The sequence below is a fragment of the Pseudovirgaria hyperparasitica genome (assembly GCF_010093815.1).
Source record: "Pseudovirgaria hyperparasitica strain CBS 121739 unplaced genomic scaffold EJ05scaffold_1, whole genome shotgun sequence".
Lineage (NCBI taxonomy): Eukaryota > Fungi > Ascomycota > Dothideomycetes > Acrospermales > Acrospermaceae > Pseudovirgaria > Pseudovirgaria hyperparasitica.
In genome coordinates, this window is record NW_022985549.1 from 1,132,973 (window position 1) to 1,149,057 (window position 16,085).

Consider the following 16,085-nt stretch of genomic DNA (forward strand, 5'->3'; position numbering starts at 1 on the left):
CTCATGTCACCATTAACGTCAATATGCCAACCGTCTAGCTTTGACAAACATCGATCGTCAGCTCGCTAGGCACCACAGTCATGCCATACGAAGCGTCTACTCGAATAGCCAGCACAGTTTCGATAGCTGACAGGGCTCGACAAACGTAATTTCCAGAGTTGGGCCTTTCATAGGCGTGCTTTCATGTGTGTCGAGAAGGTGTATAAATTACTGGGCTAGTGGAGAGGATAGAAAATTCCGCAATTTCTCAAAGCTTCAAGTACTCATACTTCCAAAGAAAATGTATCCGGGACTGTCCAAGTCTTTAGTGCCACAGGGCTATCATCAAAGACGATATCCTGCATACTATCCTCCTGCTACCAGTCTGACACGTTATGCTAGACCTCCATTTGCACAAGACTATCATAAGTACAAATCCCAGTCCCGGCGAAAGCGGCCAGGTTCGCGTCATTCCATGCTGAAAGATTGCAGCCTGCCCTTTTCTGCCACGCCCAGCTGGAACATCGACTATGCCACCGCCCAGCTCATCGACCACATACATAAGACCGACACGAACAATGCAGAGAAGTGCAAGTCGGCGATTGGAGACTGCTTGTCAAGCTTAGCAAATGATGGAAGCATGTTCGAAGCATTCGAGCTCCTGGATCATGCCATCTTTGATAACAAACTGAGAGGCGCAGTGTTCATGGCATGGACAGACGTTCGCCTGAGCGGATATGCTGCGACCTATGCGCCTGGAGTAAGATTCCCCCGCATTGCCATTCTGCTTGACAGTGAGTTCAGCAGGGTGAGAAATGCAGGTGTCTATCTTTCGACGCTGCTTCATCAAATGATACATGCATACTTCCTGGTTACATGCGTACCCCCATCTGAAGGCGTGAAGGACGCACGATTGGATCACGGTAAACACTTCCTCAAGATCTGCTCAGTCCTTCGGGATCTCAGTGTCCAAGAAAAAGACCAGACAATTCAGCCTGACTTCGGTGCGGTCGTCATGAAAGATGTACCTAACAACAACAACCCCTGGGCTATCACCATGTTTGGATCGCCATCAACCTTCCAGCACCGTCATCACCACCACGACTTTTACAGCCGCTTCAATGACACCATCACCAAAGATACCGACGGCAAGCAAAGTAACTGCGGCTCCAAGCCCACCGAAACAGTCCAACAAGCCGATATCGACAAATGGTACACATCCACCTGCGAGCCCCTTCTCAAAGCAAAATCCTGCCAAGGCCCAAACACAAATGTCCTCGCCAAAGGCAACAAATTAGAAATAAAGCCCCGCGACACCTTCGCAGAGCCCATCCACGAGTTCATACTCGACGACAAACCAATCGCCTTCCCGTGCTCCGCCCTCAGCCGCTACCCTCAGTCCAAAAAACTCAAACGCATCGTCCCTATCCCAAAGTCCTGCCCAAAGGAGACCTTCTTCGCCCTCACAGACTTCATCACCACGAGTACCTATTCCCCCGATCTATCCTCCTTCCCCTACCGCACCACCGGCTCAGCCCCTATCATCCTACCACGTTCCCTTGATGCCGCCGCTCAAGCACACGCCCTCGCACACGTCCGCGTCGCAAAACTCGCGCTAGCCCTCCCATGCCCAGAGCTCGCCACCGAAGCCCTCAAGCGCCTCCATGACCTGCCCGACATCCGCGAGGACGCCGTGGTCGTCCTCGACGAGATCTACTCTGCCAGCCTAGCATACGGCAAGGTCGACAAGGACAAAGGCTATGCGGCGCCGGAGGGCCTGCGCGCTTGGGTTCGCCATTTGCTTGCGCGGGAGCCGGAGCACGCGGGGCTGGGTCTGGCAAATTGGGATGTACTGGCGTGCGAGCCTGGGTTCGCGAGGCTGATGCGCGGAAATGCGGAGTTGGGACAAGATGTCGAGGTTGTGGAGGGTATGAGGGCGCAGAGAGCGTACGCGCGCGGTGGTGGTAGTGGTGGTGGCCCGCTTGATGGGTTTGCGTTTGGATTGGGCCAGGCGTTGCCCGGGGTGGATGTGTATGCGGCGGAGAGGCTTAGGGAGATCAGAGCGGAGGAGAGGGCGGTGGTTGCGAGGGCGGAGGCGCTGGGTGCGTTGTCGCCGCCATCAGGATATGAGTATGGGTTTCGTGATGAGCCGTTCTTTCCGGCGGCAGGGAACTATGGATCGTACTATCATCGGAGTGAGAGGTTTCCCTAAGTCAGGGCGTGGGAGAACTCATGTGTAGAATTCTCATACTTTGGAGGGCATAGAGCACGAAGATTGGGGTTGGTATGATCCTTTTCTTGTTTCCACCCCTTCGACACGAGATGCGAGCATCCTACTGCTGATTAGACAGCCATGGGAAGGTTGGCCCTTTATTTCGTCCATAGGATGTACGTGATGAATGGAATATCCTCATGATACATCATACAACTGCATGAATCAAAGGGACATGCTTCTCATAGTCTGCTTACACTACTGTATAGTATTGTTCCAGTTCTTGTCTCCATGATAAAGGAAGATGTATTCAGTGAGGTAAATGACGAAATCTGTTCCGTGGCTTTACACCTTGTTGGCTACATCCAGGAGAGGTTATGCGATCTCGGAAGACGACTAGAAGGATGTCTAATAGCCCGTGATCGCATCATGTCACACCCAGGTCAGAAAGTTGGGTTGAAATTGAACGCGACAATCCGAAATTATCATCACGAGATAACAGAGACCAACTTTGACCTTGACGATCTGAGCAAGGGACGAAGGTCGGGTTTGGGACCACACCATCCATAAGTGAAAAGTAGTAACGCATGAATGTGCTAGGGATATTTTCGCATGCGGACATGTATCATAGCTTTGGAACGAGGCATAGGATATGCCTGGCTGGCCTTGCGTACTATTCTGCGTACTGATTGAAACTGTGACAGTGCGGCAAAATACGACTTGGAGAGATGTGGCATAGTATGATCAATAAGAGTACTTAGGAAGGATTAAAGACTTTGCTTCAGACTTGGAAAGAAACAGTAGGAGAGGTTGATGTAAGCTCCGTTCGTCAGTCTTGTGAACGTGTACTTCGTCTCGGACACAGCATCCCGGGGCGGACTGTAGCGAATAGAGGTAGAGAGTTGCTATGCGTGTGGTTTTACATGGAACAAAACATGGGCACGGAGTGGTCGACTATGGAGGATCCACGTCTGGCGGCATGTCTCCAGCAGCTTCATAAGCATTGTATTGCGCGACTTCGGATGGCAAAATGCTCACAGCCAGGCTCTCTCTCTTGCAATGGGTCATACGGCAGAACAACCGATGCCGTCGCTGCGAGTACAGTGCAGATGCAAGTCTGAGTAATACACAACTTAGGCCTCGCCACAACTCACACCTCTCTATTGCTCATTCGACATATCGTCATGCAGGTGTAATCAGGATCGGACCGGCAAGCACACCGAATAGTGCATGTCAGCGGTATGTCATCCCATACACCCCGTACGTTACGATGCATCTGCACGTCTACACTCATGCAATCAAGCCCAACGGACGCTTACGTGTTTGTGCCTTTCTCACTCCGCCAGTGCCTATGTCTGGGGCTTCCTCGTCAGGCAACGGACATAGTACCGCGAATGACAGGGTGAAATGTGAACAACATCGTTAGTAGGAGTCGTAGCCTGCGACCATACGTAATAGCTGATGTTGCAGGGCAATGGGGTGGTATAAGGACGGGACGGTCCCAAGAAGCGTGGGCTGGATATCGCCAATCAGCCAGCCATGGCACATTCCGGGGGGCCACAGAAGCAAACGGTATACGAGACAACGTCCTAACGTAAAAGCAAAGGTTTGACGTGGCGTTTGACGACGGCAGACTAAATTAGGAAGCTGGGTGTGCATCTATTATTATGCATGCAACGGGGAATGCCACATGAGGGCTTCCAAGATTTACGAGATTGCAGTGATATGGCGATACTCTAAAGAAATAGAAGTAGTTCCGGGACGAACAGTGAATTGTCTGGGAAGGGATCTCGCTTGAGATGGCAGGCAGAGGCGACAAGATGGTCATTCGGCCCTGCAGCCGTGAAGAAGGGTCAGCTGTTGGCATGCTTTTTATCATGCATTGCGGTGCACGCGAATATCAGGGCGATCCAGGGAAATGCACTTGAACGGGCATGATGCCCATGGGTGGGGGACATGTGAGAGAGCATGACCAGGCGGAAATACTGGCAGGATTCAATCTTGGAACGTATCCCTTGTACAAGCTACAGCGTGTTCAGTGCAGCGTCGTTTGATTGCGGAAGGCTGTAGCCACATCGTGACGAACTCCGAACAATTTCGCTCCCAGTCTGCAAAGTCCCTCACGGCGGCGACGACGTCTGGCCCCCTAGCCGTATCCCTAGGTCGCAAGCTGGTAGTGCAGATCCACAGCACTGGTATTAGACTGTTTTCCTGGGCGCAGCTGGCGCGTCCTGACCTTTGAACGCTGTTGGAAGTGGAAAAGTCTAAAAAGAACAGCAAATGGCGGTCTGTTCCCTTATTTGCAACTCTGGCTTGGACAGGACCCGGGGGCAGGCCACAGTCAGCTAAGACGCCTGGTTCGGGACTGGCCGCCCCGGTACACGCAGTGGCGCTTCATGCATGATGCATCATCGTCGAGTAATATGCTATTTCGGATTGCGACGTCAGTCTCGCCGAACTCGGGGTAGTTTACCAAGACATACGATCCTATCATTCTGTTTATATTCATTTCAAGGACCACGTGAAGGATTATTGGGCTGCTACTATTGTAGCTGTTGGTGTTTGTCCAGCAATTCGTCGAATCAGTTGCATACATAATCAAGGGAAATACCCAGTTAGGGGATATAGAGTGGTGGTGCATACCAAACTTCCGAGTCCGTCAGGCTCGTCGTAGCATTTGGCAACTCCGTATCGGCGAACCACGGACCACGAGACGAAGACGAACCTTATGAAGCCACATCGGTGGATCAACGGGCCCTCCTAGGTTGGCCGGCTTGGATCTAGGCAAGTCAACGTCACAACAGGTGAGTCGTCAGCATGCTACGAGTAGTAGCCATAATGTGTGTACTGCGATTCGTATCATGCGATTGCTGGTCGAAGCGGGAAATGCGGCTTGGTGCCTGCATGCTGGGTCGCGTCAGTGTGTCGCCGGCCAATATCATCAGGTCAGGGTAGATGATACCGCCGACACAACAGGGGCTAAAGATCGAAGTTGCACGTCTGGTCAGGGGTACAAAGATGAACGTCGACAACCGAGGCGCTGGGATCAGTCGGATGGGGATGCTAGCTGTTATTATTGGGTCAATACGGCAGTTTATGGAGTAGGCGTCCATGTCCCGACTATGATGACAAACAGCATCAGCGTGTCCGTCTCCGTCCAATGCACGAAGCATATCCGTCTTGCTCCGTATCACAGAGTTGGTATGTGTCGTGCGGATCCATGATCAAGACTCACGAGGGCATAGGACCGTTGGCTGTCCACTAGGCAGTGACACTACTGCAGGCTGCTCACTCTAATATCCTGCTAGAAGTAGTATAAGACCGTCGATCGGCTAATTACAGGTGACATTTATCGCAGCAGCCTGTAGACAGATCTGCGATAAGTGGAGCAGAGCCTTGCAGTTGAAAAATGTCAGGAAGACGGCAGAGAATCGCGGGTCAAGGCTGTTTCCTCTGGACTACTCAGTTGACCATTACTACACTCCTATCTTGTTGTATAGTCTCGTTCCGAAAGACTATACGTTTCGAGAGCAAAAATTGAGGTCTGGTAGTTGGGGATGTGAACGTGTGTATCATGAATCTAAGCGACGCTGAGTCAGTCTGATGGCTTTCCTGCACCTATTTTACCAATAATGAATCGAGGAGTCTAGAGCAAAGGCAGATAATACTGGTTGTTAAGACATGCGTGTTGCCGGTCACAAACTTTCATTAGCCACCCGCCAAGTTCCTTGAGTCGACGCCTTCTCCGCGCGGTGTCTGACAAAACCAGTTAAGTATGGTGTAGTTGGCGGGACGTCCTGGATGCCTGTGCTATCATGCATGCTACAAGCAACGATGCGGCGCGGTCTTGATCGCGCACTTGCGAAACAAGGCGACATTCTTGACCGCTTTCACAAGACCGGACACTAGCATTGAGATTGGTCGCCGTCTCGGATTGCCCTGACACGAGCGCGGGAATCGTACATGTGTTGCTAGGGGGTGCTGGTAAGTGACAAAGCCGCACATACCGCAGCTGTCTAGAATGTCCAGGCCAGTAAACTAGGCCTTGTAATCCTAGGTTTCGTTTTGCATGAGAACAGCACCGAATAATCGTGGCATGTATGTGCTCAGCCTCGCGGGGACGTCACGCAACAAGGCTATTCATCCCAATTCTGGTTTCTATCCCCAGCTTTCATAGCTGGTTTTTATTCTACGCCTGTTCGACCCATGTATGATGGTGAGCTACCCTTCGACTGCCCCGAGATCATACGTTGTGCTCGCACGAGGCCTCCGTAACAACAGGTGAAAGACACTGCCTTCGCCTGGAGGGGCTCTGTTTCGGTAGAATGCAGCGCCAGTGAAAAGCATGTGCAAGCAAAGTTAGGAGTTGGACCTTCAGCTAGTGCCAGGTTTTGCTTTATGGGAAGGAACAGCAGTAATTAAAGATGGCCCACCGCAGACTCACGGTCCAGTAGATTAGCCTCTAGGCAACAAGTGTCTATATTATACCATAGTTGGTAGTTTCATGACTATCGATAAGTCATTTGAGGCCATGTGGGTGTCCCAGACTCAACGCCATGGCCGAGTAAAGGATTGCCTTCTTTGCCGCACAGTCCCGCCCTCGAGTGGTATCCAATCCGGCTTGATCCTTGCTGGTTGGTATCACGAAGAACGAAGACGGATCAATGACCAAAAGTCCGGGTATAGGTTCAATTATGCCGTGAAGCTATCGACCTTAACAGCCAATCAACGCAGCGTCTCGTTATGAAGGCACGCAGCACAGTGTGTCGGCTGAAAGGCCAGACGCTGGCAAGAAGATTTTACGGAGAATGCGGTAGCATGCGGCACTGTGAGGGTGTGACAATCCTACAGAGGATCCCTCATTTCTGTGTGATACCTGGGCCGTTGGGCATGCGGGATCTGTGTCGCAATAATGTAGATCATCGGCGGGGACAAGGCTAAGGAGAGGCGCTTCGGCAGTGGGCTTTCATCTTCCATCACCAAGTCAAAGAGTGTATGATGGCTGGGGTTGAAGTACACCCCGGTCGCAGTCCAGCCTCTAGGATTTGTACATAGTCCACACCCACGCACACCCACGCACACACACAAACTCCCTCATACGACGGCGCACGCCCCTGAATAGAGCTCGTTACCATAGAGCTCCTAGTGACTGGTCCACCGAAGCCCCTTGGCCAATGTCATGTTGTCATGCTGTCATGTAATCATTTGTGACTCGTGAGCTGCTCCGCAGGTACCTTGGTAGCAGTGGTAAGTTCAGCATACGTACAGGCATCCATAAAATCTGCATCTTCGAGGTTCCTATTATCCTTTGAGGCCTGTCTCTCGCCCATGATGACTGCTGAGTTGTCTAGTCCTGATGCATTAACCCTGAACCCTTGGAACAGAGCAGTATTCATAGCACCTTGTCTCGCTTCGACAATTTATGTAACTCATAAGTATCACAGTGCAGCTACCGTTGACAAACGCAGCAATCTCAAAAGGACTTCGTCTTCTAATATGGGTGAATGAGAAGGTATTAACCAAAATCATCACGGAATGAATGCGCCAGCAGCTCGGCATAATTCCTCGGTCTGACTGGCCACAGGACATATGGCGGGCAAGCTATGGCATAGTGTGTTGTGTACATTATACGTAGTACAATAAAAGCACGACCGGAAAAAGTATGTCATTGTGGAGACGGACATTCTGGCTCGTGCAAGTATTCCCATCAGCAGTTCGAGACGCACGCGTTGTGAAGTTCAAACCAGCGTGTATTACTCTGTAATAGCTCGTGGGTGGCGTGTGTGCAAGGCATGCCAGATGGGAATAGGATTGCATTAGCGTCCGAAGTGGTACATGGTAAGTCAAGTGTATTACAGTACTAATACTGTAGTAAGAACCCAGCCCCAGCTCGTTAAGACGTTAGTCCAGGCAGGGTCACACTTGGCCTTTTTGCCAGGATCAAGTGAACTGTTTTATACAAGTCCCCGCGGACACCGTCTGCAGAGTATGCAGGTCAATGCTTGTTTTTTTTTCTTTGCATCCACCAGTACCGTAGTTGTCAACAGTCCCGCTTGCTAATGTGGGATGAACAAAGACTTTCGTTGATGTGAAAGCTAGCCTGCTCCTTAGTGTGGTCCCCCTCTGTCCAAAATGCCATCCTCGTAGGAATGGAAATGGGACCGACTGGGATACACATATGCGCATCGCTCGCCGCCCGCCCGCAACATGCACACACGTACACCCTCTTCCCCCTCGTAAGCTCCACAACAGTGTCATAACCTCACAGAAAGCACAAATGCACTCACACCCAAGCAACAATGGTCCACCCCGTTGAGACTCCACGTAAACGTAATCTGCCCACTACTGCCACGTAGACTCAGCTTAGAGCTGTTCATCCGTCTTATCTGGCATATATCTGTAGGGAAATCCTAAACCAAGTCACACATAGGCACCCCAGATTCAGATGCTGGTCTGTGACGTGACGACGAAGTGGATCTTCGACATGTCTCCGCATGCAGTACCAACAACATACATAGTAAGGCTATGTCCGTCTACCGTAGATCCATATCCCTGTTAAGTTTGAGACTGTGCCAGATGAGGAATCCATGCGGAATGCCTAGTATTCTAAATTTTCTTCGAAGGCCCACTGTCTACGGTCTCCACCCCGGACGCATAGGCCAACCCATCGGGAGCAAGGCGGTTTCTGGAAAGTTTGGAATTGGACGAGGATCTGTTTGGGGGGCTTGATACATGGATCCGACCGACTCCAACCCCAACGCCGTCCGGCTGCAGTAAGCGACTCTGCCTCGAACGGGCTCCCAAACCGCTCCTTATTTCCACAATGCAGGTCGCAGACATGAAAGGCCAGCCACCCAAGGCTAGGTCTGTTGTCTGTGACCTTGCCTGGACCTCCGGCCGAGCCAACCGTGGGGCTTGACGCCGATTTAGATTCCTCAGGCTGATGAAAGACGCAGGCGACCCTCTGTCCGAAACAGTCCGCTCTTCTAGGATGGGGCCCCCTCCTCCTCATCAGGTCCAGAGACGAGATCCCAAGGCCATGGTCTTAGGCGCGGTCGTGCTGCTTCTGTAGTCTTATGGATACCGCCCGCGCTACTCATTGCATGGTAGAATGTCTCCCTTCTCCATCAAGCTCCGGGGCTTTATTGTCGTTCCATCACACGTCTTTGTACTCGCGTGATTGGTTAGAATGCCCTGCCACAGGTCATACTCCAGCTAAGCTGCCTCCCGCGCTGTCATGCGGCTAAAGATGGAAGACGTTCCTTCATCTTGGACTTGCCGAGCACCATGCACTGTCTTCCTTCATCCAACAATGTTCCAGCGGCCAAACTAGCTTTAACGCTGTTTGACCGCTCCTGGCACACATTGCCCCCTACTACTATGTACTACGCAAATTCTCTCCGGCTGAGTCGTTGCACCTTAGGATGTCCCGACCGTCCAGTCCCACCCGAACACACCACGGTAAACACTACTATTCACCACCCATGTACGTATGCAGCAGGTCGTCGAATCTTCTCCAGGGCTGCGGCGTGGATTTGCTTTACGCCATGCTACAGACCTACCCGCGCGCTGAGTCTACCTCCTAGTCCCACCCTTATTATTCGGTCTTTATTGGTTTTTCCTTCGGCTTGATTGTTCCATGCTCTCTGCTTTGATGTCGTAGATCACAGCTTGCATACTTTCCAAGCCTCCCTGGTTGTGTCACTAGGCCATCTCGTCCCAGTCATTCCTACATTGTTAGATTCCCTTAGTGGCAGCTTTCCATATCAAGCCATATGTCCCGAATCCCAACCTCCGTTGTCCACTTTCCTGGTACCCCCAAGCCCGTCATACCACCAGCGAACGCCAAGCTCCTTCCACATGGATCATGTTGTGTTAGAAGTACCGTGAGGTGCCCACCTGTTTGATTTGTGTAAGAACGAGTCCGCCCGGCATGATACTCAGGTAGTCATCATATACATCACCCTCCCTTAGCTTCTGCCTTCTCCACGTAGCTCATATATTGGTCAATCGTCCCTTTCTACGCACGGCTCACCACTCACCTATACGAAATCATCATTGAGAAGTCATTGACACAGTTGGCAACTATGCCGACGCACTCGCGCCGTGTATCACGGAGCTCTAACAGCCAGGTTGGCTCATCGCAATACCGACACACGAGTAGAGTTGCGAAGCCTCGCAGTGACCACAATTCTCCCCAGGCATCTAGTCGGAGAAGAACCACTACACCATCTTCGAAACGATATACTACACTAGACGACCACTTTAACATGATGTTCGGCTATACAAACGACGAGGAAGTTATTCACGATCTACAACCTGGGCACTCACATCGGCCCGTGAGTTGGCATCCAGGCTCATCACGCAACGTTCTCCAATCCCATATGTCTCCGACGGACGGGTGGACACCTCAAAGAAGGCCTCGCGAACATTCTGAAAGCTCTCATCCGCAGTCCCCATTCGCAACTTTCATACCGCATCAGTCCAATTTTCACTCAAATAGTAACACAACAGCCGCTGTTTCATACGCAAACTCGCCATCTTGGTGCGACGTCCCGAGCGAGGTCGACTCTTCACACAGGCTATCTAGTCATTCAACATCCAATGGTCAACCTGATTCGTGGTCGGTACCAGACTGGGTACGGATGACACAGGTGCAATCAACAACTGTTTCACCAGATATACTTCCAATCCAGGCTCCAATGGAGGAGATCGAGACGGATGACGAGGAGGACGAGGAGAAGGACGAGGCGGATGGGAGAGAGTTGGTGGGCATGGGACTCTATGATCCTCCTGAGGGCTACCACTCGTGGTTCGCATCCGGTACTGAACCCACTGGAAAGGGACTAAAGCTGGAGGAGACGTGGGAGCCACCATCAGAGGACGAGAACAGCGAAGCAGGAGAGGATGAGACAGACGAATCCGAGGACAGGATGGACGCTGGAGAGAATGATGCAAGCTCGGAGTGCGCCAGTGTCAAAGAATCTCTTCCTCCGGCTCCCATACACAACATCATATCACCACCAGTCAAAGATCTTACGCATGCTTACTCCGGACACAAAATTCACGATAATATGTCTGGGCACAGTTTCTTCTTCTCCGAACACGACGACGACAATGTCAAAAATGAGTGGTGGTACCAGCATCTGCGTTCCACCACAGCGCCTACTACGAGCCTTGGCTATGGTTGGCTATAGTTGGCTATAAATCCATTAACGACGACGAACCGTCACGTTTCACTTCCCATGATACCCCTTTATGACGCCGGCGTCATACGACTAAACGAACATAATTTTGTCGGCTTATACGACTTGGAATGAGAACAAGAGGTTTTCAATCCACACGATGACTCGCTGCCCGATGCATATCGGCTATGAGTACACGGAGGCAGGAACTTATATCCACATGTAGATTAGAAATGCGATCACTCGCAAAGTGTTATAAAACGAGCGCAATATCATTACGTAGCTCTTTCAGAACTCATATTGACTGACACGTGGTTATTGTATGTGTATTGCCCGTTCCCTGCCGCCCTGAGGCATTGCTAGGGGCCGATGTCAGTTTTAGCAAGCGCTAGTACATCTAGCGCAGAGCTAAGCCTTGTTTTACACGTGCAGATCGCTGTACATCCACACGTGATCTATCTCGAAATTTCTTTGGCGAGTTGTTCGTGCAACGACAATATCACGACGCCTTCCAAGGCCCGTGTTGACAATCATTAATGGATGAAGGCTATGGCATAAGTCATCTCCAACACGAAGATGCAGACTATCAGGTAACGCCGTGGAAGACCGCGTCTGAGCTCCTCATCGTTCGAGCCCAGCTCTTTGGCCTCGAAGGTCAAGATACGGAAGAAAGCCGCAAAGATGCTCTACAGCGGGTACACTACACTAACAGAAGTACTTGAAATACTGTCTGACCTTGCATTCTAGATATATGCCTGGCAGGCTCGCGGCGTCATTCCCTTGCCAGTTGAGAGCACCGCTCTTCTAGTTCAAGCCCAGATGTTCGACAAAGTCCAGGACGACTCACAGATGGCTATGCGCATGGTATATGCAACAGCAGTCCTCAGGTAAACTGCGCTCCCTTGCACTATTTCCCCAAACTCATTCTCACGCAACCACCAAGATTTGTCACAGCTATCTGCGATGCCTTCCAACCAAACGGCCGCGAGAAATTGCCCATGCAGACCATCGGCACTCTTCTCAAGCTCCCTCCGGGGCTCGTGGAGACACGTCATGATGCCACTCACAAGGTTTTGCCTACGTTGAAGAGACTCCAACACGCAACCGAGGAATCATTGACTTGGCTTTGGAACTACTACTGGAAAGACATTGATCAAGTCGTGTCCGAAATCGACCCGCCAGAGACGGAAGAATCGCTCGTGGAATCCAAAACTAGCATCCAAGCCGCGCTAAGAGCGTATCTAACATCCAGAAAATCAGAGGTGAAGAAGAAAGTCAGGGACGGCGTCGCCGGTCCAGAGGGCTGTCGGGAATGTCTAAAGCTCTGCGGCAAACTCCAACACGGACAAGCAATCCTCGTAGGACTGTTAGTCGGCGAGAGAATGATCCTCCCAGCTGACCGAGAGTACGTCTCTTCTCACCTCCAACCACATCTTCGCCCTCTCTTTTCCCATCTAACACGCCCATCAGACTCGGCAGCAGCATGGAAGGCGCATTCCTCCTCTGGAATCCCCTATTCCTCCAACTCGACATCTACCAGCCACGCTTCCTGAGCGCCCTAGTCAGCAGCATGACACAACTCATGAACGCATCAACCGCACATCGTGTATCCCTTGACCCCGTCAAAGAAGCAATGTTCGCCTGGCTCCACCACATTCTCACCGCTCCCGCGTGGGGGAAGCACCGGGCTTACGAGCACGGCTTCCGCGACCTCAAAACCCAAATCTTGGCTGATTGCTTCTCAAACTTCACACATTGGAGTCAGAAGCTGGCTGCGGCGGTCTTGGAAACTGCTGCTGATGATGAGGAGGAGGACGGGGTGTTCGCTGACTGGGCTCCGGTCATGGAGGCGTGTATGGCTGCCACGGCTGGTGATGGTGTGGATAGTAAAGTACCTGCGGATGTCCCCACTTCGAATGTGAAAGTGAATGGACATGATAAGGCCGATTTCAGTCTTCCTTCTGGCTGGACTAGAGTCCTGCGCTCACAGCTTCCCAATAACATTCTGAGCTGATGACGTTTCGAACGTGACTTCAATACAATTCTCTACACGAGACCACTGGCACCTAACGCAAGCCATCGTGATATCTTTAAGCACGAGACCACTGGCATTTATCGCAAGCCATCGTGACATCTTTAAGCACAATACCAGTCTGCCAGACAAGCCGCCTCTCTGGCACTTCTACAAAAGCCTCACGCCAAAGGCCAATCGCCTCACCGTCAACAGGCTCTTGCACCAATCACTATACCAGAATAGTACCAGCATAAAAACCTCTTGGCTCAGAACTACAGGATATCGAAATAAAACAAATCAATCTTCAGAACATTCAAGGTCGACATATGTATGGATGTGGCCAACCTACAACCCTGATCGCTCAGGAAACCCCGGAGCCTGCTTTAAAGCTGTGCATATCACCGAGAAAGTCAATCACTGTGCTGCTATATGTCGCTAGTGTCTATCAACCTTGCAGGTGCTTTTATGCTATTGTTATTCTCTTTTCCATGGACACGTGAACGAGATTTATGGGGTGGGCTGGCTGAGTTAGACACATGGCATGATCTCTTGGGGATTTTAGATGACACGATCGTGACAATTATACTTTCTTAAGCACAGAATGCAACGCTCCGTAAGGCCCTTGATGACGGAGTCGTAGTTTTGTACAGACTCGAAGTCAAAGTTTTATGGGACTGCCATACTATTACGTGGTTTTGGTGGAACAACAATATGTTACCTACATTTGGCAAGCCTCCAGTAATGCATATATGAAGAATCGCGTCTCGGAGAGATGAAACTGGTAGTAGAATCGCACGAAATGCTTTTATGTACCTGTTTCTACTAAAACTATATTTTCAACTGAGAAAACTGCCGCCGTTTTCTGTGGTTGACTAATTTTTACAATGGAGCGAGCAGATAGCGACACTGTTGATACTCAGAGTAAGCGATGACCATGTCTAACCCATAACCATGCCTTTGAGGCCAGCCATGTCACCTTCCTTCGCAGCGATCTCGAAGTAGCTGTAGATGATGGTGACGGCTAGTAGGATACCTGTACCGCTTCCAAGAGCACCAAGAAGATCGCTTCCAACAGAGAGTGCACCAATGCACGCACCACCGAAGGCAGCAGCGGTTGGAATGACACGCTTAAGCTCCTTGTACATAGATTCCTCGCGGTGACCAGCCATGACGAGACCTTGCTCTTTGAGCTGCTTGGCAACGTCCCGAGGAGAGGAGCCGGAAACTTCGATCCAAGTCTTAGAGAAGACGGCGCAGGCGGTGAGCATGTAAGCGATGAATACACCGGTCTTGACCGGGTCGTAAAGAGCTTCAGTGAAATTCAGGGGAGGAGACCTATGACACAACTACGGTTAGCACACATTTTTCATGAAATGATATCGTGCTTGTTGACTTACATGTAGTATGCAAGGCCAGAGGCAGCATAGAGCTGAGCGGATCCCTCACGGGGCTCCCATACACCGATCAGACGAACAAGGAGATTGTCGGAGAACCGTTGGTAGAGCATCTGGCTAACGATGAAAATGTTGGAGGACAGAGCAGACTGAAGCATGATAGGCATGTTGGAGGTGTAGAACAGGCGGACGGGGTACGAGCCGCGCATACCACGCTGGCGAGATGACTTAACGGGAATTTCGACGCGGAAACCCTGGAGATAGATGACGGCTCCAAAGACAACGACAGTAGCCAAAAGGTTCATGATGTTGGGTAGGTTCTGGCGGTAAAAGGCCTCGCGCAGAGCGAGCTGCTTGTTTTGCCACGTCATGAGAAGGTGGAACAGAGCAATGATGGCGCCCTCGAATTCTGGACCACGACCAGTGTTAATTGTGGTCGGGGAGAAAGCCTTCCAAACGATGGACTCGCAGATGTTTGTGGCAATAAAGAGCGAGATACCACTTCCAAGACCGTAGCCCTTCTGCAGGAGTTCGTCGAGCAGAATGACGATGAGGCCAGAAATGATAAGCTGAACGATGAGGAGCACACAGATACCGGCACCAAGATCACTCGGTGGGCCATATAGACCAGTCAAAACGTAGACACAGGCTTGTCCGAACGAAAGAATGATGGCCAAGAGCTTCTGAGCTGTCTGATACAGCTCACGGTCAGACTTGAGGTCCAAGTTGACATCAATGAGGTGTGTACCAGCCAGGAGCTGGAAGACCATGCCGGAGGAGATAATTGGTGTGATACCCAATTCCATCAAAGTTCCTCTGTTACTCGCCATCATCATACGGAGCCAGTATAGCGGATCTGAGGTGTCGGAGGAGACAATGCCGTAGAGGGGCCTTTGGACGGGGTCAATATCTCTGGTCATCCGCTTGCGTGCAGGCTTCTTACATTTGGCTCATGACCAAGAAGATCAATAGTGTTACACCTGTCCATACTAATCGTTGGTTGAATGGTGTCTTCGTCTCCGGAAGGGCGATCTCTGGTACGATCGGGGTGAATGGCTTCACCAAATCGAGGAACCTGACTGTGATGAAATATGATGATTAGCTACGTGGCCGAGCTGAGAATGTTGCGCGAGGGAGCGCACGGCTTTGCAATATACTTACGGCCGCTCATGTTTGCGTTACCCTTCCTGGGTAATAGAACGGATTGACACGGGGGAGATAATTGGATTTGGAGACGAAGGGTGAAGTGGAAAGGAGCGACGAGAATATGGCCTGAAGGAGGAATGTGTGTGGGAGCGAAA

The 16,085-nt window shown here is 51.1% G+C and overlaps 4 protein-coding genes across 4 annotated transcripts; 3 read left to right on the plus strand and 1 right to left on the minus strand.

The window, feature by feature from the left end:
• Nucleotides 1–10: 10 nt before the first annotated feature.
• EJ05DRAFT_15526 (uncharacterized protein) lies at nt 11–2,336 on the plus strand. The gene has a single exon (XM_033739364.1). It carries the CDS (start codon nt 281–283, stop codon nt 2,189–2,191), a length of 1,911 nt encoding a protein of 636 aa, XP_033605243.1. The 5' UTR covers nt 11–280; the 3' UTR covers nt 2,192–2,336.
• A 7,715-nt stretch (nt 2,337–10,051) lies between these two features.
• On the plus strand, nt 10,052–11,702 carry EJ05DRAFT_15580 (uncharacterized protein). Its single transcript, XM_033739368.1, has one exon. The coding sequence runs from the start codon at nt 10,279–10,281 to the stop codon at nt 11,386–11,388; it is 1,110 nt and encodes a 369-aa protein (XP_033605244.1). The 5' UTR covers nt 10,052–10,278; the 3' UTR covers nt 11,389–11,702.
• A 210-nt stretch (nt 11,703–11,912) lies between these two features.
• EJ05DRAFT_495655 (Las1-domain-containing protein) lies at nt 11,913–13,390 on the plus strand (the record flags this gene model as incomplete). Its single annotated transcript, XM_033746275.1, has 4 exons — nt 11,913–12,071; nt 12,124–12,263; nt 12,320–12,781; nt 12,847–13,390. 4 exons carry the CDS (start codon nt 11,913–11,915, stop codon nt 13,388–13,390), a joined length of 1,305 nt encoding a protein of 434 aa, XP_033605245.1.
• Nucleotides 13,391–14,328: 938 nt separating this feature from the next.
• On the minus strand, nt 14,329–15,955 carry EJ05DRAFT_481679 (SecY protein; the record flags this gene model as incomplete). Its single annotated transcript, XM_033745099.1, has 4 exons — nt 14,329–14,725; nt 14,788–15,675; nt 15,728–15,863; nt 15,946–15,955. 4 exons carry the CDS (start codon nt 15,953–15,955, stop codon nt 14,329–14,331), a joined length of 1,431 nt encoding a protein of 476 aa, XP_033605246.1.
• Between the last annotated feature and the right edge of the window lie 130 nt (nt 15,956–16,085).

What these genes read in the sequence shown, in the direction of transcription:
- EJ05DRAFT_15526 (XM_033739364.1), top strand. Translation starts at nt 281, where the DNA reads ATGTATCCGGGACTGTCCAAGTCTTTAGTGCCACAGGGCTATCATCAA.
- EJ05DRAFT_15580 (XM_033739368.1), top strand. Translation starts at nt 10,279, where the DNA reads ATGCCGACGCACTCGCGCCGTGTATCACGGAGCTCTAACAGCCAGGTT.